This window comes from Cylas formicarius, unplaced genomic scaffold, assembly GCF_029955315.1.
Source record: "Cylas formicarius isolate icCylForm1 unplaced genomic scaffold, icCylForm1.1 PGA_scaffold_3__17_contigs__length_32017465, whole genome shotgun sequence".
Lineage (NCBI taxonomy): Eukaryota > Metazoa > Arthropoda > Insecta > Coleoptera > Brentidae > Cylas > Cylas formicarius.
This window is the reverse complement of record NW_026844326.1, coordinates 12,854,835-12,880,678: the sequence shown is the minus strand read 5'-3', so window position 1 is coordinate 12,880,678 and position 25,844 is coordinate 12,854,835. Positions and strand designations below refer to the sequence as shown.

General features: G+C 33.3%; 2 protein-coding genes across 4 annotated transcripts in view; one reads left to right on the top strand and one right to left on the bottom strand.

The window, feature by feature from the left end:
• Positions 1-25,844, bottom strand: part of LOC132698968 (potassium voltage-gated channel protein Shaw-like) — a 151,542-nt gene that overhangs the window by 27,606 nt on the left and 98,092 nt on the right. For 2 of the 3 annotated variants that reach the window (XM_060665317.1, XM_060665319.1), the window contains exons 2-3: positions 5,226-5,307; positions 998-1,208 (exon numbers count right to left, since the gene is read on the bottom strand). In XM_060665317.1, the coding sequence (XP_060521300.1) occupies positions 998-1,206 (209 nt within the window). In that variant the 5' untranslated portion in view covers positions 1,207-1,208; positions 5,226-5,307. Of the gene's footprint in view, positions 1-997; positions 1,209-5,225; positions 5,308-5,370; positions 7,008-7,065; positions 7,199-25,844 lie in introns of all 3 variants that reach the window. The other variant, XM_060665318.1, reaches the window with a different exon arrangement.
• On the top strand, positions 10,477-11,805 carry LOC132699687 (uncharacterized). Its single transcript, XM_060666536.1, has 2 exons — positions 10,477-10,846; positions 11,207-11,805. Exons 1-2 carry the CDS (start codon positions 10,477-10,479, stop codon positions 11,803-11,805), a joined length of 969 nt encoding a protein of 322 aa, XP_060522519.1.

Below are 25,844 nucleotides of genomic sequence, written 5' to 3'. Positions count from 1 at the left end.
ACGAGAACGGGTAGAAAAATAATCTTTTGGAGGACCTATTTTTTCAACCAAATTAATTTCGACTCACTATCACTATCACAGTAAGAGATATATTCTATAGTATTTCTATAATTTTCTAAGTAGAACTAAAATAAATACACCTTTTATAATTGTATCAAATTTTGATATCCTGTTAATGCATTTATAATGTTTTCGCCGAGGCTTTGCCCCAGTTTAATAATTTTCTACAGATAAATTTACCACTTCTATTATTTAGTCGTAAGTTGAAAATCAATAACAATCTCATCTAATTGTCATTCAGTAAATAGGTCATTTATTCATCAACTATTTAAACAATTACTACAAATTGTCAAAGCTTCACAAACAATAAATTGTAGAAAAGATTTTAGAATTTCTTTTCGTTCTTTTTAAATGCATATATATACTTTTTAAATTATGGGGTCAGCTTAAGCGTTTAATTCCTTCAATTTTCATAATTAAAAAATTATTTTATTATATTATTATTATTAATTATATCTTGCATCGCAATCAATGTTCGGTTATTAGATACTCATTATGGAAAAACGGAAAATTTCTTTAAGTGAATATACTTGCACTAATGTTTTTTTTTAGTTTTTATGTTAACTTCAAAATGGAAATAGTAAGGCGATGCTTCAATCATTTTTAAAATAATTAGTTATCACTAGGCTATAGCTACGCTTTTCCTTTAATACTACAGTTTAAGTGCAATTACCAAGAAAAAATAAAATGATGCTTAATTATGGCTTTAAACAAAAAATACAAACAAATGAGAAAATAATCAACGGCGAGTTTGTTAAGACATTTTTCCTATAATGACCTTACAAAAAATTATAAAACAGCTTCGTGAACAAAAAATAATGTGCGAACACCCTGCATAAAAATGAAAGTTTACTCCTGATCAATTAATAGTTGCCTAGATAATTTTAATTTGTAGATAAATTTAAATAATGACAATTACAACATAAATACGCGTTACCTGTAATAATTAAGAACTTGCGCAAATACGCCCGGGTGTCTATCAAAAAAATACTCGTTGAGGATCGGGTCGTAGTTCGCTAAGGCCTCGGTGAGACGGGACAACCTCGTTGCCGGGATCTTCTTCAGGGTGGCTTTGTACGTTTCGTGCCTGATACCGCCCACGTTCAATACCACGCGGTTTTCCGCGTCCATGTTTATGAGATTCATTTCTGAAATGATAATGTAATCAGTTTTTATTGGCAGGGGAAAATGAAAAAATAGAAAAAATACACAGCGTGAAAATGACTGCCTGCTAAAGGCATTCTTATACCAAAGGACTCCTCTAAAATAAGCGGACTCACTATATGACTCGCACAATAAATAGAGTTCGGTTGAGAGTACATCCTATATAAAGAGCATTTTAAATAAGCACCCAACCGAATTTCAAAGTCACGTCAAACTTTCGAAATATAAAATGTTAACCACCAATAGCGATATCCAGTTAGTTTTTTTCAAATAGCTGACACACCCTTACATCTTCCCTATTTATAATGTTATATATAATAATTATAATTTTTAATTAAAAAGTATTTCATAAAAAAAACGTTACTGATTAGCGACTATTTTTGAATCTATTAAAAAAATTGTTATTGGTATTTACAAGATTTTCGAAAGCTCTGGCCTTAGGCTAAATCGGTTATAATAATATGGAATAACTATTTTTAGAATTTTTAAGAGGTTCATTTTAACCCTGGCATTACGCAAAGGGCTAATGTACAAATAACCAGAATTTATAATTATAATAACGGAAAAAAAATTTGGCTAATTTTTGGGTCTCCTAGGCATAGGGGAGCCGGCTGGCCCCACCCTTCCCTACATACATAAAATCCTAGTACTCAACGCAACTTATAATACCGTTTAATACAAATCGACCCTATTTTCAAAGTTTACGACAAATTTCGGTAACTTTTTCCCCATGACGACCCTGAACATAATCAAATCTAGAAATGCCCGAAATAAAAAAAAGCCCCGCATTTACTGGGACAACAACTTGAATTTTAGCAAAAATATATTTTTTGCTTAAAGAACTCAAAAATGTACATTTTTGAAGTAATATTTGCACTTAGTGCAACCTAAAATGCAAAATTTACGATTCAAATTTAGCATTTCATTAATTTTTTTTTCCTAGTGGAAGTCAATTTTCAGTCAGTCAGATTGATGGTACGTAATGCATCCATAAAATGATAGTTAAATGTATTAATGATCTATATTATTAAATGTAGTAGAGGCTTGGACGCTGGACGTTCGAAATGTGAACGTACTTAAGAATTGCTTAAGAATTTCTGGAGTGATAAGATGACTAACAACGACGCGACGAGCTACAAAGAATGCATAAAGAAAGAACAGAAAAACTGCATACCTTGGTCACATTGTAAGGAATGAAAAAAAATAATATGCTGCAGTCAATTCTGGAGAGCAAAATTGAGGGGAAAAGAGAATCATTATACAATGGACCAGAATATAATCAACTGGGTAACCCATTCTCATTGCCACAGACAGATATAAATTTATAAAGGCGGTTAGAAATTATTTTTTTATTTTTGTAGTATTTTGACGGTTGAACATTCTGGCGGTCGCATCACACACTGTTCAGTTAATATATTCCTGCTAATGGTAGTTCAAACACGTTGATAAACTTCTTTAGTCACTTGTTTATTAAGCAGTGACTCCGCTTGTGCCAGATGAAACTCTTTATATCTTAAACATTTTGTCTCTATGGGATACGAATAGCAAAGAAAATTTTTCTCTCAGTGTAAAGGTCCAAACGACCCGCAAGTCGCACTTCAATCAATCGTTTTCAATTAAGGGCTCGCGGTATTTAGAAATAGGTTGTAAAGAATTTGCGGACTCGTACATTGAAATTCCTCTTTAGAATTATTAAACCCTAGACCAGTTGGCGCGCCAAACAAGGAAATATCTTCGATGCCTTTCGTTAATCTGTCTTATCAGAAAATGCGTGGTAATGATTGTGTGCATGTCGAGAGATTTTTCCTAATAGAATAGTACAGAATCTTTTATTTACTCATTGTGCATCATTAACAGTAAAGATGTCGTCATTGTAGAAAAGTAACACTCAACTGGTCTCCAGTCTCTAGTTTCTTTTGAAATATGGCTTGAGTCTAAGTATTGGGTCTTGAGTTTGATGAATCCCAAAAACCAAAACAATTTTTAATTTACTTTAAAAATTTATTGGAATTCAAAGTTGAGTGACCAGAACTACTGAAACAACTGGCGAAAGGATCTTGAGCCCTTTGCATTTTACGAACTTAAATTGTAATAACCTACAGCATAAACTGGATATTTTCCATTGTAGTTTCAGTGTAGTTGATTGATGCATTATAAATAAATAAATAAATATATAGCTGCAGCTGATCTTTCTCACAACCAGTCATCATATACTATAACTGTTGCTGTCATCAATAGGAAAGGAGGTGGTGGATGTCTGTCATGACACACCAAAGATCAGGATCCATTTAGTTTGCAATTTTCGTTTAACATACATAGCGCATACGTTCCTGATTTTTACGAAACGTCTCTCAAAAGGGAAAACGCATCAAACAAAAGGCATATCTACTTGTGGCCGAACCTATTTGAAATAGAATAGTGTGCATTTCTCCCATGCGGAACCGCACAAAACACAACAAAAGCATGCATCCTGTTGTACGCGGAAATAAATTTATTTACATACATTGCATTTCCATGTGGAGCCCCTTTTGCGGTGAAGCCAGAGGAATTTTTCGGCCTGATTTCGCATTGCTAAAGGCAGTGCCTGCTTGAGTTAGAATAAACATTTTTAAAAGGTTACGTAGCACGTAAAGTGTATACAGGGTCTTGAGCAGGATTATAAAAATTCAAAACTCAAAAGGTTAGATACAGCGTAAGTGCCGAAGACTAACGGAAGGCAAGAAATCACAATGCCGACAGAATTAGTCAGAAAGTAATTTTGCCAGTCAGATTTTTTTTTTATTTTTCAACTAGAGGCGCCATGATCAACTTCAAAATTTGAACTATGATAAAAATAGGGACAACAATTTTGAAGTAATTGGAATAGAAGAATATTGTATTCTGGTATCTATTTTCGTTCTCAAATTGACCCAACCTTTACATAACGGACACCCTGTATAGCGCCTAGTTGAGAGTTAATTTAAAGAAAAGAAAGAAATTGTTTAAAATAGTAATATTTAATCGTCAATTCTTACCGCAGATTTTTGTTTAATGCTTACCTTATTTTCAATGATTTTGAAAACTTTGCTTAATTGGAGATCGCATCTTTATTTGCGTTGAAACAAAATTAATCGATAACTAAAAACTTCAATTTAAATTAAAATAAAAAATAAAATAAAAAGAAAAAATAAACCCAAACCACGACGTTTAAAGTTACAGTTTCGTGAAATACGACTACTAAAATTCAAACTCTAAGCATGGTGGAATTTACCTGGGCTGTTGCCTTATTATTTGGTTTGATAATTCAAAGTTTAAGAATATTACCATACGCAGTGGTGCAATTCAGTTATTGCCACAGTGAAAACGTGAAATGAAACTACGTAAAAGAATCCTGCTAGTAAATGCAGCAACAAATTTATTCAATAATATCGAAAGTAATGACGGTCTGCAACAGAAGTATTAATTAAATATAACGTATTGCTCTACAATTCAAAGTGATTGTGTTACTGTGTACTCAGTGTATCAAATTGATCTAAAATATGTACCAGGTGGACCAAATTGAACCTCCTTAAAGGAAAACCTCCTTTCTATAATATATCTGTGTTGTTCCTATTAATAACTATCGTTTTTAAAATATTATACATATGTCATAAAATTCTACGTAAAAGTTGCTTTGAAAATATTGTCAACATTTTTTATACGAACCCTTAAGTCACCGTGGAACGAATACACATATCGCAAAAACAAGCTATAACTCTAAGATGGTAACAAATATCTGATAAATATCAAATTTCGCCTCTTTCTTTTAGAAAGGAGAGCTAGCAACATATTTTTTGCCCTGTTCGGAGAATGCCAATAAAAATGGAAAATAGTAAATTTACCGGTGCGTATCTATATGGTTCACCATAACATTAACGTGGCGTATAAATAACAACTAACTGGAAGGTATAAGATCCCATAAACATTTTAATACGGCTGAAATTTATTGCGAAATGCACTTAAATTGAATAAATAATACTCACCGAATTATAATACGGTGTAAGCAGACGAGCGTAGGTCGACCGAGATAATCCATTTGGAACGATATGTTTGGTCCATATTTTCCTGCAATAAATCACACGAATAAAAGAGAAGCATTTTGTAGATCGATTGGAAATCGGTATTTACCGTAGCAATAAAGCGGGTATAAAGTCGTTTTGATAAATTCAGGTAAACAACAGGATGTCTCATAGCTTTCCGAATATTTACCGATTTCTGATTATTCATGAACTGATTTCACAGAATTACCTGAAGAATTCCGCTTAAAGATAATATAGCAAATAAATTGAAAAAACAGGCGAAAACATGCTAAAATGACGTCCTAACGTAATAAACAAACCACATCCTCCATAAAAGATGAATGAAAAACGCATTCTTCAACTCTAGTTTTAAAAAAATCTTATGTTTATAACAAATTGAAAAACAAAATTGAAAAATAGTCTCTTATTACTTTTGACATTGCTGCAATCTTTAAAGTAGTATCTGTTTCATTAAACGTATATGCTGATAAAATTTTATTTCTGGATTTTCCGCTAAACTGGAGATATCGATCTTTTTGTGTATCTGTTCTCGGTTGTCTATAGATCGAGCTTACTATCGGTTATGGTAGAGAGTTCAGATTTGAATCTGTATCACTCATTGGACCTCAAAGTACAATTGGAAATGACCACGCTCCGCCCTCGGCCGTCATCTAAGTAAATATCAAAGAATAAATATCCTAAATATTCACTAACTAGTTCAAAATTTGGGATAGCCTGTAGGCTCCCAACAAGCCCTATTCAAACTGGGAAGCTCGTCATATCCAAACAAAATATAACCTTATCGTGAATAGTTTTGGTTAGTTTTAGATATTGTACAGGGTGCACAACTCCCCGCAACACGTCATTACCGATGTTTTCTTCAAAAAATTTACCAACGCACGCTATAATAACCCTTAAAAGAAAACTTTTAATTTTATATTTAAAATGTTTTTCGTTCATTTAAAAGATTTTGGCAATCCATTAGAAAGCTTTATATAAGGAGAGTTTTGTTTTGATTTCTGCAACCTTTATCTCGGAAGCACGAGTTTATTTGCACTCCGAGTGTCATACCTATGAGAATCAGAACCCCTCGGCAAACTATCGGTCTTGGAGTGTATCTCAAGAACACTTTGAAATATAAATATACACGGAACCGTCATTATTTTATGTTTAATATACAATGGCTTACAGTGTTCGATAATTTTTTTTTTGCATCCTAAATATTTTAATGGCATAAGAGGAGTTACCCCACAGTATGGTGGCATAGTTTATACGCGAGTGAAATAAACCAAAGTAAGTTGACTTCAATACATCAATACATCAAGAAAACGAATATTTGAAAGATTTTTACTTAGCTCGCCAATGTGTTCTGACGAATTCAGAGTGTCATCCAAGGTAACGCCCAGAATCTTGCATCCCCACATGTCAACCTACTGCTACTAGACACTAATAAATTTTTCATTTTAGCTTCATTAAGTTGTAGATTGTTTGCTGAAAACCATGCTTTGGCCTTAGATGAAGTATATGTTTCAATATTACTCAGGGTAGTGATGTTCCTGTTTGAATTCATAAACGTTGTGTCGTCAGCAAACAGCACAATTTCAGTATCAGGCATCATGTACTGGTAAATATCATTTATGTATATAATAAAAAGTAGGGGTCCCAGAACGGAGCCCTGGGGTACTCCAAATTTAAAGCAAGTCAAATCAGGCTTATTGTTCTTTACGCTCACAAACTGTTGTCTATCTGTTAAATAGGACTTAAAAAGTTTGAGTGGAACACCACGCACTCCATAAAATTCAACCTTGCTCAAGAGAATCTGATGAGAAACACATAAGAGGTCGCACTGTGAAATCATTAAGTGCTCTCCCCTTTCCAGGCCCCCGACTATGTCCTTCACCACCCTCATTAAAGCTCTAGTTGTGGAGAACTTGCTTCTGAAACCAAAAAAATTATATTGCGTCTCTTTTAACAGGATTTCAAAAACTTTAGAGAAAACAACGATGATAGAGATAGGACGATAATTATCGGGAATATTCCTTCGGTAAAACAACGATTTATCAAACTAGTCAAAGGTTCCACAAAAAAATTCGCGGTCTCCTTGAGTATGCTATTCAAGTCAAATGCATCGTGCGCTGATGAATTCTTAAGTTCGTTATTGATGAAAAAACTTCTTCAGGGGTCGTAGGAAACAACTAAAAAGAACACTTCGGTGCCCTCAAACCCTTTAAAAAACAAGAGCTGCCCAATGTTGAATTTGGAAGATTTTTTATGATATTATTTGCAATTCCACTAAAATACTTATTAAAGTGACCTGATAATAAAGTTGCCCCAACACAGTGCCTGTCTCGATTATTTCTGTTTAGTTCGAAATTAACTAATCGCCAGCTATGCTTAACTCTGTTTTTTGAATATAGAATAGAAAACTATCATACGCAGCTCTTTTGGCAGATTCCAAGGATATTTTATAATCGTTTCTCAACTTTCTAAAAAGAGAGTGTTTTTCTGCTTCTTTTTTTGCGTCACATATTATTTTCATACCATACAGGTCTCTTTGTGTTCTTAGTTCGGGGGAAAACCAATGAACAGGTGGCTCACCAGATTTACACTTTCTCAGATGAGAGCTACTTAAAGTATTAACATTATAAGTATTAACCAACCACGTTGTTTTAGTTTCAATACCTTGAGAAACTTTATGAAACCCACCCTAGTAAAGCGTCTTCTCCAAACTTCTGGTTCTTTCGCCCCTGCACTGCCATAAATGAGGAACTGTCCTTTGGAGTCAGACAAATAGGGATCGAACACACCTGTCGATCCACTAGGAATCTCCAAATTAGTTATAATGTTATCAATACATGTTAAAGACCCACACGTTACCCTAGTGCACGCCGAGATTGTTACAGTCAAACCAAAAGAGTCGAGTAACAAAAGAAATGAACTGAGTCTTTGTGAATGAGTATTAAAATTTAGATTAAAATCACCCAGTAGGACAATGTTTTGCTGCTTTTCAAGTGATTCACACAAAACGAGATCCAAGCTATCTAAAGATGCCTGAAACTTACCAGAACAAGACCGATAACATGTTATAACAATAGCTTTAATCTAATACAATTCAACTGCACAAAACTCAGATACAAATTCTTGGTTATATTTACTTAAGCTCACTGGCTTGTATGTTATATCATTTTTAACAAACATGCATACACCACCATGTCTACCAATCTCCCTACAAAAGTAGTCAGCAAGATAATATCCATGAATGTTTGCATTCTTTATATTAGATTCAGAAAGCCTGCTATGCAAAATATGCTTACCTTGAATTTGGTAAAAAAAAATAATTTGATCAACCTTGTTGCTAAGGCACTGCATATTGATATGAAATAAGCTGATAATGTTATTGCCGTCAATAATCTTTTCAAATTAGACACTTTAGAACGAAAAAACTGTAAGTTGAGATGAAAATCAGCAGTAAGTTAAGTACCGTGTAAAATTTAGTCTTAGTTTAGGTTACAGAAAACAAATGTTTTCTCGAAAGCTGTTTGTCGAGCTATCTCGAACTATAAATATTGCTAGAGTCCGAAATTCCCCGATAACTGCCTTCTTGGAAGGTAAATTATTAAGTGCAACTGAAAAACTGTGATAAAGGAGCCAACTTGGTGGTATTTTTATATTTTTTAAATAATAAGTAAGATAGAATAAACTGTTTTGTCAAGGGTGGGCGCAAAAATATTCATTTTGCAGGTTCGCAGGCGCAAAATAGAAAAAACCGCACGAGTTATAGTTATATTGCAGAGCTAGTCTACATCTGCACTAGCAAGTCTGATACATATGAACTGTTTCGTATCACATTGCTGCAAATTGGTTATTATTGGTATTATTATTTTTTGGTTATTATTGGTATTATTATTTTTTGGTTTGTCCATTTGTGCATCATACGTCAAAAATATCGAATAAGTTGTAAGGAATTATTCTATTATCGTTTGTATTATATTTAAGCTAATACCTAGACTACGAATGTTTTATATTTTTGGTTATGATCGAAATCAATTATGTTTATAATATCTGCTTATTGAAAGGGTTACTTACACCTTTCTCTCCTTTTTCTAAGTCTATTAAGTTAGTTTTGTTTGGTTATTAATTTGTTTAGTTCTTGCGAATCAGCAGGAATTAGGCAGTCGAATCCACGTGATCAAATATGGCCGTCAACGGCAAACAATTGCAGTAGGTCTGGTAGGAAATCATTAGTGTGGTGAGTTTTGAAATGTTAAAATCGATTGTTGCAGCGTGCTGGGTGTTAGTTATTTTGAGATGGAGAGTCATTATTGAAAGAAATTGTTACAAGAAAGATGGTTTAGTTCCATTTATTTTAGACATGGATAGTTTAGACTATTCAATTAATAGAGTTCCACCAGTCACTAAAGTGGATTTTCCCATAACTTTTACACTAACTTATAAATACTTTGAATCTGGCCTTATTTTAAAAGTGGATAATACTATAAAGACCGACGTTTTTCTTTAATATGTGAAAAGTGACCTCAACTAGCTTCATCTCAGATTAGTGTTTTGTGAGTGTTGTGGAAGGGTGCTTGGAAATTAAGTGCAGGTATTTATTAAAATAAAGTCATATTGTGGACATTAACGGACATTTTAAATTGAAAAGTTCACGAATTTTTAATAATGAGGGACAACTATGTTTGAAAACGTATCATATTTATAATTATCAAGTGCAGGGAAATATTTGTATCAAATCTGCAATATCTGTGATTTTGTCATATGGTCGCCGAATATATTCTTTAAACAAAGAGTTTTGGCATAAAAAATTCAAAAGTTGCTCTTGAGTACCACGTTCAAGTTATAATGCAAGACCTCTTGGGTAAATTATGAGTTGCCGAAGTTACTCATTATTGCATGTGTAACGGAGTTGACGATGGTTGACCCATGTTCCAATGGTTTCATTTTGAAATTTAGAAACTGTTCCCAATGCATCTGGGTATTGCAATCGATGTTTTTTTATTAAAACAATAGTTTTGTTTTTTACTCCTACCTTTCATAAAAACAAGTGTGAGTACTCCAGAGTTGTTGTTGTTATGTCATTATAACTTATGTGTAATGGCTCAGATTTGAACAATATACATCATTTCAATATTAATTATATTCAGCCTCGTTTCGTAAATAAGGATGACGTAGTACCTCCGCTTCGGCATTATCGCTCACTATGTTCAAAGGTCAAATTACTCACCCCGGCTGTGTCGCACCCCCGGCTCCCGACTCGTCCCGATACGTACCTACTTCAGTCTTCGTTTTAGTGCGGATTCGTTCAGATCTGCGTGTTATTTCCTGTGTACTGTTATGTCAATGTGTTCACGAAAACGGGCGACGTAGCCCTTCGCCTTCGCCCGGGTCATCAGTGACCCGGGAGGGAAAAAGTTCCGTCTTGACGATTCTTCAAAGATTGGAGCACCGAATGGATGTGTTAGAAAAGAAAAATTGGAAAAAAACACGACAATTATTATCAGAAAGTTCTTGTGAAAGTGCACCTAGTTCACAAAATCCGAGTGACTGCTCCGATGTGGAGAATAATGAAGGTAAATATCTATACAGCAATTTCTTATCCTCACCTGTTTGGGATAACAGGAAAGCTGGTTGAAAATAATAGTAAGTTATTATTATTTGGGCCCGTCTAGGATAACAGAAAAATTATATTATACCGTTTGGGATAACAGTAATATATTTGTTTGAAATAACAATAATATATTTTAAACTGTATGGGATAACAGTAATATATTTTTAAACTGTTTGAGATAACAGTAATATATTTTAAACTGTTTCGGAAAACAGTAATACTTTTTAGACTGTTTTGGATAACAGTAACAATATATTTTAGCTTGGTTGTGATAACAATAAATCTATTGTTTACAATAACAACGCATTTGTTTTGGTTACAGAGGAGGATGTCACTTGCTTGACGAAAACTGACAACCTTAATGATCAACGGAGCGGCTCTCTGGAACCAGAGATATTGTCCTTAATAGGAGACGAGGGCGGCAACAATAAAGATTCTGGTCCACCTATTCAGCAAAACGTGATCAATATTGCCCAGAAGGGTTTACACCCTGAAAAACGCAAAAATTTGTTAACGAAATACACCTGTCCCGAAAACGGTATGGGTTTGCGCCCACCAAAGTTAAATACCGTTGTGAAAGAAGCGACAACAGAAGCTGTACAAACTAGAGACCATCGCCTCAGTAATTTACAGGCTCAAATTGCTTCATGTTTGTCTGCCATCGGTTTAGTCGTAACGGACTTACTCAAAGCTCAAAAGTTAAGTGATGCGGGTCGTCTCCTTTCCGACATCCATAATCGGGAAACTATTTCCAGAAGGAATCTCGTCTCTATGAACTTAAATAAAGATTTAAAGAAAACGCTCTTGGACTCTCCAATTGACGAGTGGCTATTTGGGCAACTAAAGAGTGCTAAGCCCTTCACCAAAAAACCGGGAACTGCTAGGGCATACCGTACCCCTTATCGACCAACCTTTCCCTAATTGCCGCCAAGTTATCAGGGAAGCTTTCTTGCGTGGACAAGTTCCAAATGAGTCCTTAGAAATATGCATGGCTTCTAATTCCGAAGCAACGTTGAAGCAATATAATTGCGGCTTGAAACTCTGGTGGGAATTTTGTTCCTCCAGAAAGATTAATCCATTTGTTGTAAGTGTAGTAAACGTTCTGGAATTTTTGTCCTTACAGTTTAACAATGGAGCTTCATATATTTCCTTAAACTCTTATAGGTCAGCTATAGCGCAAATAGCTGGTCCTAATTTGGCTCAGCAATTTTAGAATTCAACGGTTTTTTAAAGGAACTTACATGTTAAGGCCTAGCTTACCCAAGTACAAAAATACTTGAGATCCCTCTGTTGTTCTGAATTTTCTTAAACAATTTAAAAATGCTGAACTTAACCTAGAAGTTCTCACTCAAAAATGTGTAACTTTGTATAGCGCTTGCAACAACGCCTTCAGACCTTTTCCCTGACAGAGATTCCTTTCATTCATATAAATAACGATGCAATTCAGATTACTATGCCAAAAAGGATTAAAACAACAAAAAAGAATAAACCACAGCCTTTGTTACTGTGATCGTTTCTAAAATCTGACCCACATATTTGTGTAGCCCAGACCCTCTTGGCTAATCTGGAAAAAACTAAAACACAGGAACAGAAATATCTCTTTTCATAACAATTAAAAACCCTTTTCATAAGGCCTCTACGCAAACACTTAGTCGTTGGATTAAGAGTGCTTTAGGCAAGAGCGGTATTGACATAAATAAATTCACAGGCTATAGTATAAGACATGCTGCAGTATCAGCTGCTAATAGAAAAGGACTAAACTATGACACTATCAGAAGAGCTGCAGGCTGGTGAAATAATTCCAGGATGTTTACCACAGTGTCTAATAAACCTGTAATTTCAAGTACTTGACGAAACAGTACTTGGTACATAAGTAAGAATATCACCTTTCTTGCGTTAAGTATTTTCTATTTACTGTGGCTTTCTTTAGTTTTTATTTTCGTTAATAATGATTTTTTCGTTTCCTGTTTGTTCGACATATTTTAATAGATTTACTGAATATGTGTTTAATTGTTGCAACAGTCTTTAAATAATTACGTCATCCTTATTTATGAAAGGGGGCTGAATATAATCACAAGATTAAACGAACTTACCTAAGTGATGTTCGATCTTGATTACATGAATGCCTCGTTGAAGTAAATAAGGTCCAACCCTCCCTTAACCCGTTATAAGTTGCAACAAGATGTGCTTTAAAAATAACTACGTACGTATCGGGACGAGTCACGAGCCGGGGGTGCGACACAGCCGGGGTGAGTAATTTGACCTTTGAACATAGTGAGCGATAACGCCGAAGTGCAGGTACTACATCATCCTTATTTAATTCAACGAGGCATTCATATAATCAAGATCGAACATCATTTAGGTAAGTTCGTTTGATCTTGTGATTATATTTGTTAAATATTTTTGTCTAATGTCATAGTTTTGTGACTTATAATAAGATTCCACGCAGGGTGCCTTTGCTTCTAGTCAGACGCGAGTCGGTCGGTCTCCGAGTCGCACACATAAGCACAATGGATACAGCCTTAAAATAAAGAAATCTTGTCGGACCTAGGAATGTCGGGATAATTTGTTTCTTTTACAAAATACACAGTGTTAGTCATCTTCCGACTTTTATTTTACCGAAAAATTGTGTTAGCGAAAATTTCTGAACAATAACTCCCAAACAACAATATTTTAAGGTTAAAAATTTTAAAAAAACTGATTAAAGCAACTTATTGCTCTGATACTCGTAATGGGGACTTAATCCTTTATGCTTTCAAATATTAACTAATGAACCATATCATATTCAACGCAAGTATCGTAGATTAAAACATATAGCGATTTTTCTTCTTTACAAATCTTCAATTTCTTTGGCTGCAAAACTCAGCTGTTCCAGTTTTAGAGTCAACTCATCCATTGTTAATTCGGTGTGAATAGATGTTCCAGTAGGTTCATCCTTATCTTTTAAAAAACATGTACTGGTATCTTTGAATAGCTGGCGGTTTGAACGGTTTCCACACGATTTAGGCATTATCAACCTCTTTGAAATGAGGTGGCTTTTACTTGATGAAAATGCATTTATCAAAATAAATAAGAACTAAAAGGTCATATTTTCACCGTGTCTTTATCAAATGTGATAAAGACACGGTGAACTGAACTTTTAGTTCTTATTTATTTTGATCGACCTCTTTCATATTTTGTGTCCTTAAAAGCAATATAATATAAATTCAATAAGGAAAACGTTTTTTTACACAGTACGTACCAAGAGCCAAGAAAACCAAACATTTTAAATCCAAAAATTAATAAGTTTTTTTATAGTTTAGAAAACACCGAAACACTGTCAACCGACATAAAAACAGTTTTCCTTATTTACGTTATTTACTTTGTTTGTTAATTCCGTGTGGCAGGCCGTCAAAATATCATGGCCAAAATTTACCGAAACCTTCCGTGGCTCCAAAACTCGTGACTCAAGTACCGGAAACGCCCGAAGTGGCTCGCGACAGTGAGCAATGAAGTTGGCGCTTAAAGTGGCACTTTCATCGGTTCATAATTGGATATTTTAAAGCAGAGAGCAGAAAAAAACACTTTGTCGTAATCCATGTTGATATTAATTAAGGCAACATGATTTATTTGATCCCAAGGGAAAAGTCCGGCGGCTTTTAAAATCTTAAAACATCTGAACGCGAAACAAACCGCTTTAATGTGGAAATATTTTGAAATTTATTACCTACTGCAAAAAATGACTTAAAAAAACCAAAGTAGAGGGGCCAACCAGCTTGATCATCGTTTTTTCATTAAGCTCACCTGAATGGGCCGCTTTCGTATGCCCGGTTGGTTTTTCATTTTGGGAAAATTGCTGCTTGCACAGTCTTTTTAAAGGAAAGTTATGTTGGAACAGTGTACGTGTCCGCAACTGTGTAACGTGCCGTCCCGACGCTGGTTTGAAAAATTTAATATTGCATTAAAAATCGGACGGAGTGGAAAATATGGTCGAATTGCGTCGCACGATGGAATTCAATACCGGCAAAATTTAATCATTTATTTATTTCGGTTGTTTAGACTACGTTACGGTACGTGATGTATTTGATATGCAATTATCTCGCGTATTGCGGAAATAAAATTTGCGTTGTGTTTGCGTAGCTACATGGGTAGAATACGAGGCGATGCGAGATACTGATTTTTTTTTCTGAGGTTTCTGGAAATTAAAATATCTGATATTGTAACTGAAAAAACAACAACGAATTGATTTAACGTCACTGTACTAGGTGTCCCAATAAGGATAATGAGAACACAGGTGCAGATGGCTTTTACTAGGATATCAATCGGGGTTGCGGCACAGTTTTTTACTTGAAACTTTTAATCTGGAAAAGCTAGAAATACACAGTTATATTGTACAAACAGCAAAGTTTTAAATTAAAAAAAATAGTTACTTTACATGATTTGAACTATATACCGGGCAGTACAAAAATATAGTGCGTTTTACAAAAACCTATTTTTTATATGCATATAACTTTGCTTAAATAACATCTAAATTTTTCGTCTTGAATTTTTTTTGAAAGAATGATCTTTCAATTTTATTATAAAAACATATTTTGTTATAAAACAGTAAAAAAACTGGACAGGGTGTTCAACAAAAATGAGTCTTTCACAATTGCTCTTTGCTCATATGTTTTTGTAGAATTTTCATAATTTTAGTCATTTTTGAAAAAGCCAATAAGTATTTCAACATTAAAAATTGCCACCTCCGACATTTCATATACAATTAAGATGGCTGACAAATTTAGCTGTTATATAATTTTTTATTTATTTATCATATATCATTTATTTTTTTTAACCTGATCATAACTTGGAAAGCATTCTCTAAGCTAAAGCTAATTTCTGCAGTTACATCTCGAATAAAATTATATAGATATTTTGTTAATTTTGCAGTGACTAGAGTACCTAATGGTTCTTCCTTTCTAATACACTGTAGTTTGGGCTTCTTTAAGCTTTCACAAAATCCTTATATATTTTTAGCATGTTCTGGATGTTTTCCTAAAAAAAGTCTACGGAAGACTCTCCATTTTTGGCGCTCACCTAGAGAATTTTTTTTCCTGGAGTAAGGGAACCATCACCTAATAATATATCTTTTATTTAGAATTGTAGGGAATTTTTTGTTTAGCTGAAACCAATTACCTTCCCGAACATAAAAACGATTTTTTTTGTGGAAATGCAGTACACTTTTAATTCAAAATCATATTAGTTGCACGGAAAGTTTAACTAATTTTACATTCAAAATATCCGTATAAAAAATAAAATTGCGAAAAGAGATCTAGCCCAATGAAACCTAAGCCAACTAATGCAAATTATTATATTTCCCCAGAAAAACTTCATTATTTTCTGTTAATCAAGGCTTCAAAATACTGCTATAACGGAATAAATCGTAAATGTGTACTACTATAAAAGAATAGTACTAAATATATAAATATTTATTCCATAACTGATCTCAGCTAAACCAAAGTTGAGCCTAATTATTCAGGGTATCCCAATTGTCATGGGCCACTAGGGCTATCTTGGTAACTATAAGAATTACAAAGTATATTAAATTAAAACGTTAAAAATACCAAATTGAGGAACGTCACAAAAACAAAAAAATTGTTTTGAGATTTCGAAAAATCCCCGTAGCTCAGTACTAATTATTTTTTTCTTAATGTGAAACCAGATTTTTAATATACCCCAAAAACTGTACATTTTATCTCATTTGACCAGCTTGTAGTTCTTATAATTACCGAGATAGCAATAGTGACCCATGGTATGGCAATTGGGACACCCTATATAATACAATACCCTCGTTAAAGTTTGCACCATATGCAACTCTGTCTATTTTAAGATAATTTTGTAAAAAACATTTGTAAAATAAAAAAAAATTGCTTTAAAGTTGGAAAAATATATATAACTAGTTAAAAATTGAAAAAAGTTACAAAATGATTTTAAAAAGATTTTTTCTTACATATAACACAAACATTTTGCTCTGTATATACATATAATATAAATACCAAACCATGACTCCACTCTACAGGATTTAGTCCACTTTCAGTATAGTTTTGCGTAAAAATTTTTGATCTTCTTTTCTAGCCCCAAATGTAAATGTTCAATATTAACAAGCTCTTTTACATTTTTAATGGCTCTTGTGCCATTTTTGAATCCTATATTGCCATCCTTTAATATCAGAAATAAATCCAAATTTGTTTTAATCAAATTTATATTGAATCCAGTTTTCTAAATAAAAATTGCGGTTTGATATGTCTGTGGCAGATCCTAGCAGATAAATGTTATATTTTCGTGATCATAATATTCCAGCAAGCGAGTCCTGTCGAATATCAAATTTTGTAAATACAAAAACTTAGATGTTGATATATTTTTACCTAATTTGTTCATGTTATTATTAAATTTCTGATAAAAAAGACTTATTTGTGTAAAAATTTCAAAAAACCCTTAATTAGTATTAGGCAATCATATAACAAAAATATTTACTAAAATCAACATTTTATACTAGATTTTTTTTATATTTGCTTTTCATTGGTATTTCATTTAAATAGTGTTAAAATTTGTAATTAGACACACTTGTAGCCAAAATTTAACGCATAAAGTTATCTATCACCCAAAATTACAATAAAATAATAAATGAACTTCTAAATAATCGTGTGAATTTCATTCCAAAAATATAAAGAAAATTTTTTGGTCTATGTCTCTGATATTATACTAAACCGTTCCTCTGTGTGCTGCTAGAAAGCGTCGTCCTGTGAAGGGTAAGAATATCAAAAAGCAGTGATGATGTCGGCAGTTAGATAATTTTGTGCCATTCCAAAGTAAAAATAAATACATAAATTTGACTTATGCAGTTCCAAATTGTACTTTGTCGGGCTATATCAAGAACTTGCAAATTTTAAGCAAAAATGCAAGGTTGACAAATTTCCATAATTTAAAAGTTGTTGTTGCACAGGGCTAGTCAAAAAACAGCGCAAAGAAAAGAAGGTCGCTACAACAAAAATGTTTAGTGATTAGGTTTGGGAATAAAACATTTTGGCCGATTCTTTCTTTTGCTTTATTTTGACTATTTTAGAAGAAATATATTTTTGAATTTGAATTTACTCTAATTCCATAAAACGTTTTTAAGATAAAGCGCTGCACTTGAACCACTATTAAATTGCAGAAAACTTGCGCATTTTGTTACAAAAAATATGCTTTGAGTGCTTCCAGAGACTACAAGAAAACCAAATTACTTTTTCTAACTTGACCGGTTTAGAAGAGAAACGTTCCAAAAATATCTTCCAAATACAGACCTGAAGTGGCAAAATACCGATATTCATGTATCCCTTTTTATTTTTCGCTAACTTTCATTTACAGCAACGGCTCAAAAGAGATGGATATCGACAAGAAAAAATCAACATTAAGTTTTCAAGTGGGAAGTTCCTTGTCACATTTCGAAAAGCCTTTCGAGAGGCAGACATCCCGGGAAAATTGTGGAGTCCTATTTCGTTTCAGCACCGCGACAGAAAATTATCCTGTTTATTGAGAGGGAAACAAGTCTTTCGTCGGAATTTACTGTCTGTACGTTTGTCACACTTGCGTGAAATCGAAAAAAAAAAGGAAATTCTTTCCCGAGAGGTAAATTTCATAGCTAAATTTCAACAAAATCCCATTTATCACGAAGCAATCGGATGTTTGTAATATTAAAGGGCAATTAGAGAATTGTTTTCGGTTACTTGATTGATTAGATTATCTTTTTTCTCAAAATTTAAAGCTTTCACCTCTCTACAAATAATTTATATTGCGTCGGACTGGTACCAGGAAAATAAAGTCCTAACCTGTCTTCAGTAATAAACAGTGACGTACTATTTTTCACTTAATCTTTTCCGAAGAGAAGAAGAGAAACAATAATAATACTGATGTAATAATAATTAATAATGGCGAATAACTATAAAAGGCAAAGAGATAAATGGATATGGAGCTAAACATTTAACCGCGCTGACTAGGTTTGTCTCAAAATAAATAAGTTTTAAGTTTATAAGCATGGCATGCATATGTTTATAGGTTTCGAAAATATTAACAAGTAGCCGTCATCGCTCTTTAGTCACTATTGCTCTGTACTTTGGAAATCCAGGTTTACAAGAACTTTTATTTCCATTTTAATAACGTATAATTTTGGAGCACAATGTATATATTGTGTCTTTTTCAATACGTCTTTCATAACCTTTTTTTAATATATGTTTTTGGAGGTTTCATTCTCTTGTTCGAGCTTTTCTTTACGATATGAATAATTAATTAATAATTGAAAGTGCGCCGCTGGCATTGTCAAAGAGAAAATAACATTAATAACAGCAAACGAATTTTCTGCGCACATTTTTTCTAGCTTTAGGTACATTAAAAATAATATTGAGCGCGTAAGAAATATTAGCAATGGAAATAAGAAGTCCAAAAATGCCATTATATAAGGATTTAATTTACAATTTACTAATTTGTGATGGTCTGAAACGTCAAAATGTAAATTAATTCGTCAGATATTTGAACGTCTGATTGTTAACTAATTTGCTTCAAAAAACGTAACAATTGCTTCGCCCCCGTTGGGAATTAATTGCTAATGAAAATTTTGGGGTCATAATTGATCAATGTTCAGTTAGCTTTTCCTTTTAGAATTTAACTTCGAACTGGGTTCATTAATAATTATAAGGTACGCCTTGAAAATCCAAAGAATAATGATCCGGGCGATCGATACAGGCGTTAACGTCTTTCACGGCCTGAAAAATCGGAAGGATATTACGAACTTTGATTCATGGACTACCCCATTATTGCCGGGATGCGAGAATTTTTTAATATAGCGTTCTATAAAACGAAAAAGTTTAGGTAATTAATCGTTAAGCGTTGATTAACACTGACTGTGGACTGTGGAGGCTATATGTTGCGGTTTTGTACATTTTTAACAAGAACTATTTTCGACTTTTTCCGTATTTTTAATAGCAACCTTGATTTGATTGGATCATTCAAAAATTGTAAGAACGGTTGGAAATTGAGTTTTTTTGTAACGAATTTCAGTTAAAGCAAAATAAATAAAAGTACACGACAAGGGTTTTATCGTGTGGGGCAGAAAAAAGGACTCGCGAAATAGGCACGAAAATGCACCAAGCATATCCCTAATTGAATGGAATTTTTGAATGGAAGAATATAATATAACACGTTTTAAGTGTTTCAAAATTAATATAGGAATCTTACACTGGAACATTAGAGAGTTGATCGGTATGTCTTCACCATATAAATTTGCAATCTAGTGAGGAATGTAAAAGCGTTATAAAATTCGTCACACTGGTTTCAAATAACGCATTTCTTAATTTCATTTAGAATAGCTATGATCCCTCATCTAACGAATTCAGTTATGTATATACAACGGTTGAGTTCAGCGCTGGCAGTTTCGGTACAGAAAGCACTATCACTTGTGGAAAATGGCTGACAAGTTCCGTTAAAAATTTTCCCATACCGAGGTGTTCGAAAGCGCCACTAGAGTTAGTCCAAAAGAATTTTGTAAGTTCCAAATTTACAATTTTCTTGCAAATAAGGTTACAAGGCTTTATTAATATAAATTCTTTAATCTTTGCTTTGTTCTTTGTTTGCAACGTATTAAATTGACGCCAGTTACCCATTTTTCTCAAAATTATTTTGATTCTCAATTCGAGACAATACTGAATACTACTACAAAAATAAAAACTACTCCACTTCACTGTATTCAGAATGTCTTCATCATCAATGTTGTCTTCTTCTTCGGTACTAATTATTGGTGACGCAATATCTAAAGCATCACATTGTGTGTCTTGTCTTCCAAGCTTCTTGCATTGCCTTATCTGTGTGGTTGATATATTTTCCAGTGCTTTGAAGATACTTCTTTTATCGCTTTTTCTCACATCCCCAAAACTTCCGATGGTGTCTAGCAATTTATCGATCGTATTTCCTTTTACACCCAGACAATACCATCTCACTAGTATTAAACTGACAATGGTATGGAGGAAGTCTTATCTTTTTTTTTGTTTTTTTCTACAATGCTCCATGCTGTGGGAAGCCAATGTTCTTTTTTTTAAGCATCCAATCATACTCTGCATTGTCCATGATTTTCTTGAAGTATCCTCTAAAAGGCCGGAATAATCGCTGGTGTCGTCCATCACTATCAAAATTTTCGGACGAAGATTTGCTATGAGCTGATTTTTAACCCAATTTTTAAAATTTGGGTGTTCATGTTGTCATAACAATCTCCGCTTTTTAATCCACTTTGAAGTATATAAACGAACCTTTACTAGAAACCCAAGACTCATTAATCAATACGGTGGTATAAGCATTTTCTCCTAAGTTTTGATTTTTGATATAGACGAACAGGTAAATTCATCAGGTATTTTCTATTATTTCATTTCTATCACTAAATACCAATACTTTTTATGCATTTTCATAGCGAGCTGTTCAAATTAAATTAAAATAAATATTAATTTGTCTCTTTTAGTTTTTAAGCAAAGTTTGTATTGTAATCGATCATATCTCTTATTTCGTTCTTTAAGTAATCTGTAATTTTTGGTTTTACCTCTTGTTGTTTTTGAGACATTCTGGAGGTAAATGTTGTATGGCTAAGTTGCGGAAGGATTCCATTAAAAAAAACCCAAGATATTCAACAAATGAATATCAAATTTGACAAATACATTCTAAAAGACACATAACCAAAACCGGCATTAAGTATTATAAAGAAACGACAATGATTTTGTTCAATTTTTTTTGTCTCTGTCAGAAGACATAGATTAAACAAAAATAACAAAAAATTACATTATTCCAGAAAGGTAATGCCCCAACACCTATTTTCAGCTGTCAACTGCAAGTTAGCAGATATTTTCAAAGTTTGGGTTTTATTTTATTTAGGTGAAAATTATTGACTTGAAACCATCTGTATGAACTCCATTGATGCAATGTTTTAGAAAATATTTCTGTATCTGGAAATGTGACCAAGAGACCGATGGTCGGTCGGTTAGCAAGGCTTTCGACTGCTTGAGTGTTGTAGAAGACATCTTCCAGCAGTGGGTGGTAACAGGGCTAAGAAACAAAACACTAAGGGACCCATATTGACATGAAACTTTTTTCATATTTTTGAATGTAAAATTTACCCTCAAATTTTCTTGGCAACATTCTGTAACACCCCTATGGTGAATAGTAAAATTAAAATCTATCGGGCAAATATTCATTGGACAAAAATCGGAGCTTAAAATAGGAAACTTAAAGCAACCCGCCAATATGCTGCATGCTGCACAAAAATGAGCAACTTCTAATTGTGCTGGAATACACGCGAAACCATATCGTCTTTAATTAGTGTGATATTGGGTAAATTCCTGAGAGGTGTGCACCAAGTTCGCGGCACCTTTAATTGAAATTGAATTCTTAAAATTGTACCATATGGGATCAATATAAAGACTACTGAGGTTGTTTGGTCGATACGAAAACCCCAAGAAGAAGGTCGCCGGAACTAATATCGGTTTCCTGCAGTTTGCGTGCGTCGAATGGAAACTACAAACTAGTTTGGAACGACGATTTCGCGTGTTTTAGGTGGGGAAATGATTCGTATAATAAAACCCTCTCCAACAGACCCATAAGCGCTTGGGATTCGAATAAGCCGTGTCCACTGATAAAATGAACGCGAAATAAACAGGGCAGTTAAAACTTTATTGGCTTTTCTGGCGCAATACTCACATATTTTAGAGCGCTTCAAGTGTTAAACGGTTAAAGCAATACGAGAGTTTCTGGCTGCCGTTTGGCCAACTGATTATATACATTAAGGTCACTTTTTGGAGCACTAAGGGCTTTTTCTCACAATCCGAAAGAAACCTTCCAACTGAGTCAAAATTATTATCATTTTACATTTTTGGACTTTCACCTTCGTAATGAGGGAAAATCGCACTATTCTAAGTAGTTTTTGATTGGCTGTTACGTTTTTGACAGAATAAAAGTTAAATTTTGATTTAACAAATTTTTCGTAAACTTTAGGTATAATTTCTGGCATTTAATAATAGTTCTGAATTTTGTCCCAATTTATTGATTGCTACTGTAATTTTTTGCCGAATTTCCACAACATTAATGTAATACTTACTTACTTACAAATTAGTTTAAAAATTAATTTGCTTCATTAAATTAAAAATATATATAACTTCTGGATTCCTCCTGCGTCGATTTTTGTTTACTCGAACTAGCTAACGTTTCGCCAATCATCCTGTTGGCTTCTTCAGAGCTTGACTGAAAAATTTGAAAAATTAACAAGCCTTTATGGGGGGGACATCGAGTGCAAAAGCAGAAAGTTAGAAGATCGCTGACTGAAACTGGTAAGTTTCAGTCAGGCTCTGAAGAAGCCAACAGGATGATTGGCGAAACGTTAGCTAGTTCGACTTAACAAAAACCGACCCAGGAGGAATCCAGAAGTTTTATGAAAAGTATTATAGTAACCTGTCAAAGTTTCTTTGAAAAAAAAAACACATACGTAATATATCCAGGAAGATGGCCTACTGTTTTTGGAGGAAACGTAGGTAATTTTTGCTAAAGAAATAGTTTTAGATGACCGAATACCCAGGAAAATTGTATTTGTCTATAAAATCAATTAACGTAAAGTCCGGGCCGGTCAACTAATAGTTGTAGATATTCCATATTTAGAAAGAAAATTTTTGATACATTGTAACATTGATACATTGTAAGAAAGCGTACTATCTTGCTGCTCTATTATTTGTTTTGATATATTTAGGGGTAAATATTGTATTTAAGTTAATATTATTTTATTATTTGCGCAAAATAGATGTGCCTATAACTCACACCAAATATTAATCAACTACTACCCTTGGGTTTATGTTTTATGTATTTGTCTGGTGTTATTTATAGACCAATATGGCGAATTTTACTAGTATAGCTTTCTCTTGTAGTAAAAGTATGTTCATTGGTTCATAAAATATATATTTTTTAATTATATCTTTTATAACTATTTAAAAATTTCAAACAAAACTCCACTCTCATATGAAATTGTTCTTCGCTAACCTTATAAGTTTCACGAAATTTAAATGCAGTATAATAATATTTAATGTGTTTAATAAATATATTTCTTCAAACTAATAGAAAGAGCAAGAAATAACTGTTTGCTGAAAGAATGCGGTAAAAGAAAACACCAGGTGTCCTCCAACGAATAGTTTTGTTTTATTTTAATAATATCTGTTAAACTCTAATATACTGGGCACATTACTTGGCCGAACACCAGTTTAATAATAATAACTATGTCAATAACTTATCAGTATTAACCAATTTCCTAATTACAAATCATGCGTCAGATCAAACTTGCTGACATTTCGCCAATCGTCCTGTTGGCTTCTTCAGAACTTGACTGATAAAATTTGAAAAATTAACAAGCCTTTGTGGAGAGGACATCAAGCGCAAAAGCATAAAGTTAGAAGATCACCGACTGAAATTGGTAAGATTACTCAGTTTCAGTCAAGCTCTGAAGAAACCAACAGGATGGATATTATTAGAGAGAAGAGCAGAGGTAAGGTGTTTTAATTTTGGGTTCGGTGACTCGGGCTGAGATAGTTTTACGGCTCTGTAAACAAGAGAGTGGCGTCTATGCCACTCATTTAACTCTCCTCAAACAATATATAAGCAGGTACAGAGTAAAATGCGAGCCAGTTTCGGCCAATCTCTGAAGAAGGATGATTGGCGAAACTTTAACAAGTTCGACTCAACAAAAATCGACGCAGGAAGAATCCAGAAGATTTACAAAATCGTATTTCAGAAGCATGTGAAAGTTTCTTTCAAATTTATATTTTTGTGTACGTGTTACGTTGTGTATAATTGTAAACAGAATAATGTGTTCTATTGAATAAACTGGGAGTGGCATTTCAAAGTATACCAAATAGTCTGAGAGATCTTGATGTTTTGGTATACATGACATTTAGGACAAAAATTGACTGCTAAGTTTTTATACTTTCATTAACCTTGATACCTATTAAAATAAAAACATTAGCAATCAAAAAGTTTTCAAACGCAAGGTGCCTTTTTATAAGGTGCATTTCAACCGCAAACTGTCAGTGGGATCCCGTTTTACCGTTAGTAGCTAAAACTGAATTAGCAATCACCATAATAATTGTTGAAGTTTATTTTCAAAATTTTTCGTTCATTTTATGGGATGTACTTAAAATATTCCATTATCAAAATAGTAACAAATTAATCATAATAATTTAAAATAATATCAACAGAGCTAAACAAAAGCGTTTTAATTATATAATTCGTTAGATAATATTAGCAAACAAACCAAATCCCATTATATTCCTAAATCAAACAACCGTTTTCCAATGAAAGCAAAAATATATTTTTAAACGCCCCGCATTCATAAGCTGATAAAACAATATTTGTATTACAGGACGAATAAAATAATGCGCTATCAAAAATCAGCCGTTTTTGTTGCTACGCGAATTTAGCTGGATTGATAAACATTCAGGTTCAATTTAAAATATTTTTACGTATCCATGCAAAAAATGTGTGTTTGAAATTAACGAAAAATATTACGATTCATGTTCCAAATCCCAGCAGTAATATGTGGTATTCTGTAATGTTTCGATTCAATGATATAATGATATTATGTAAATAATGTAATTGGTGAAACAGCTACTAACCGACCAAATCCGATTTCAGAGAAAAACAATTTGTTATATACCAAATCAGTTCGTGGGGATCAAGAAAATAACTAAAAACATACCAAAATTAATCAACAACTAGTTTATCTGTTCATTTTTGTTTTTCGCACGTATTGCGAAATCGATAAATACATATTGGTAGATTTAACTGCAGTTTCAGCAATTGCTTTGTCATGTAATTTTAAACCATATAGCTGATTGGACAACATAGCGGCCCTGAGGACGTTAAGAAATGATGGGACGCAATGTCTTATTAGCTGA

Excerpts from the sequence above, each read along its gene's own strand:
- LOC132699687 (XM_060666536.1), top strand. The coding sequence starts at position 10,477 with ATGTTCAAAGGTCAAATTACTCACCCCGGCTGTGTCGCACCCCCGGCT. Across the intron at positions 10,847-11,206 it reads CGATGTGGAGAATAATGAAG|AGGAGGATGTCACTTGCTTG; the intron begins GTAAATATCTAT and ends TTTTGGTTACAG.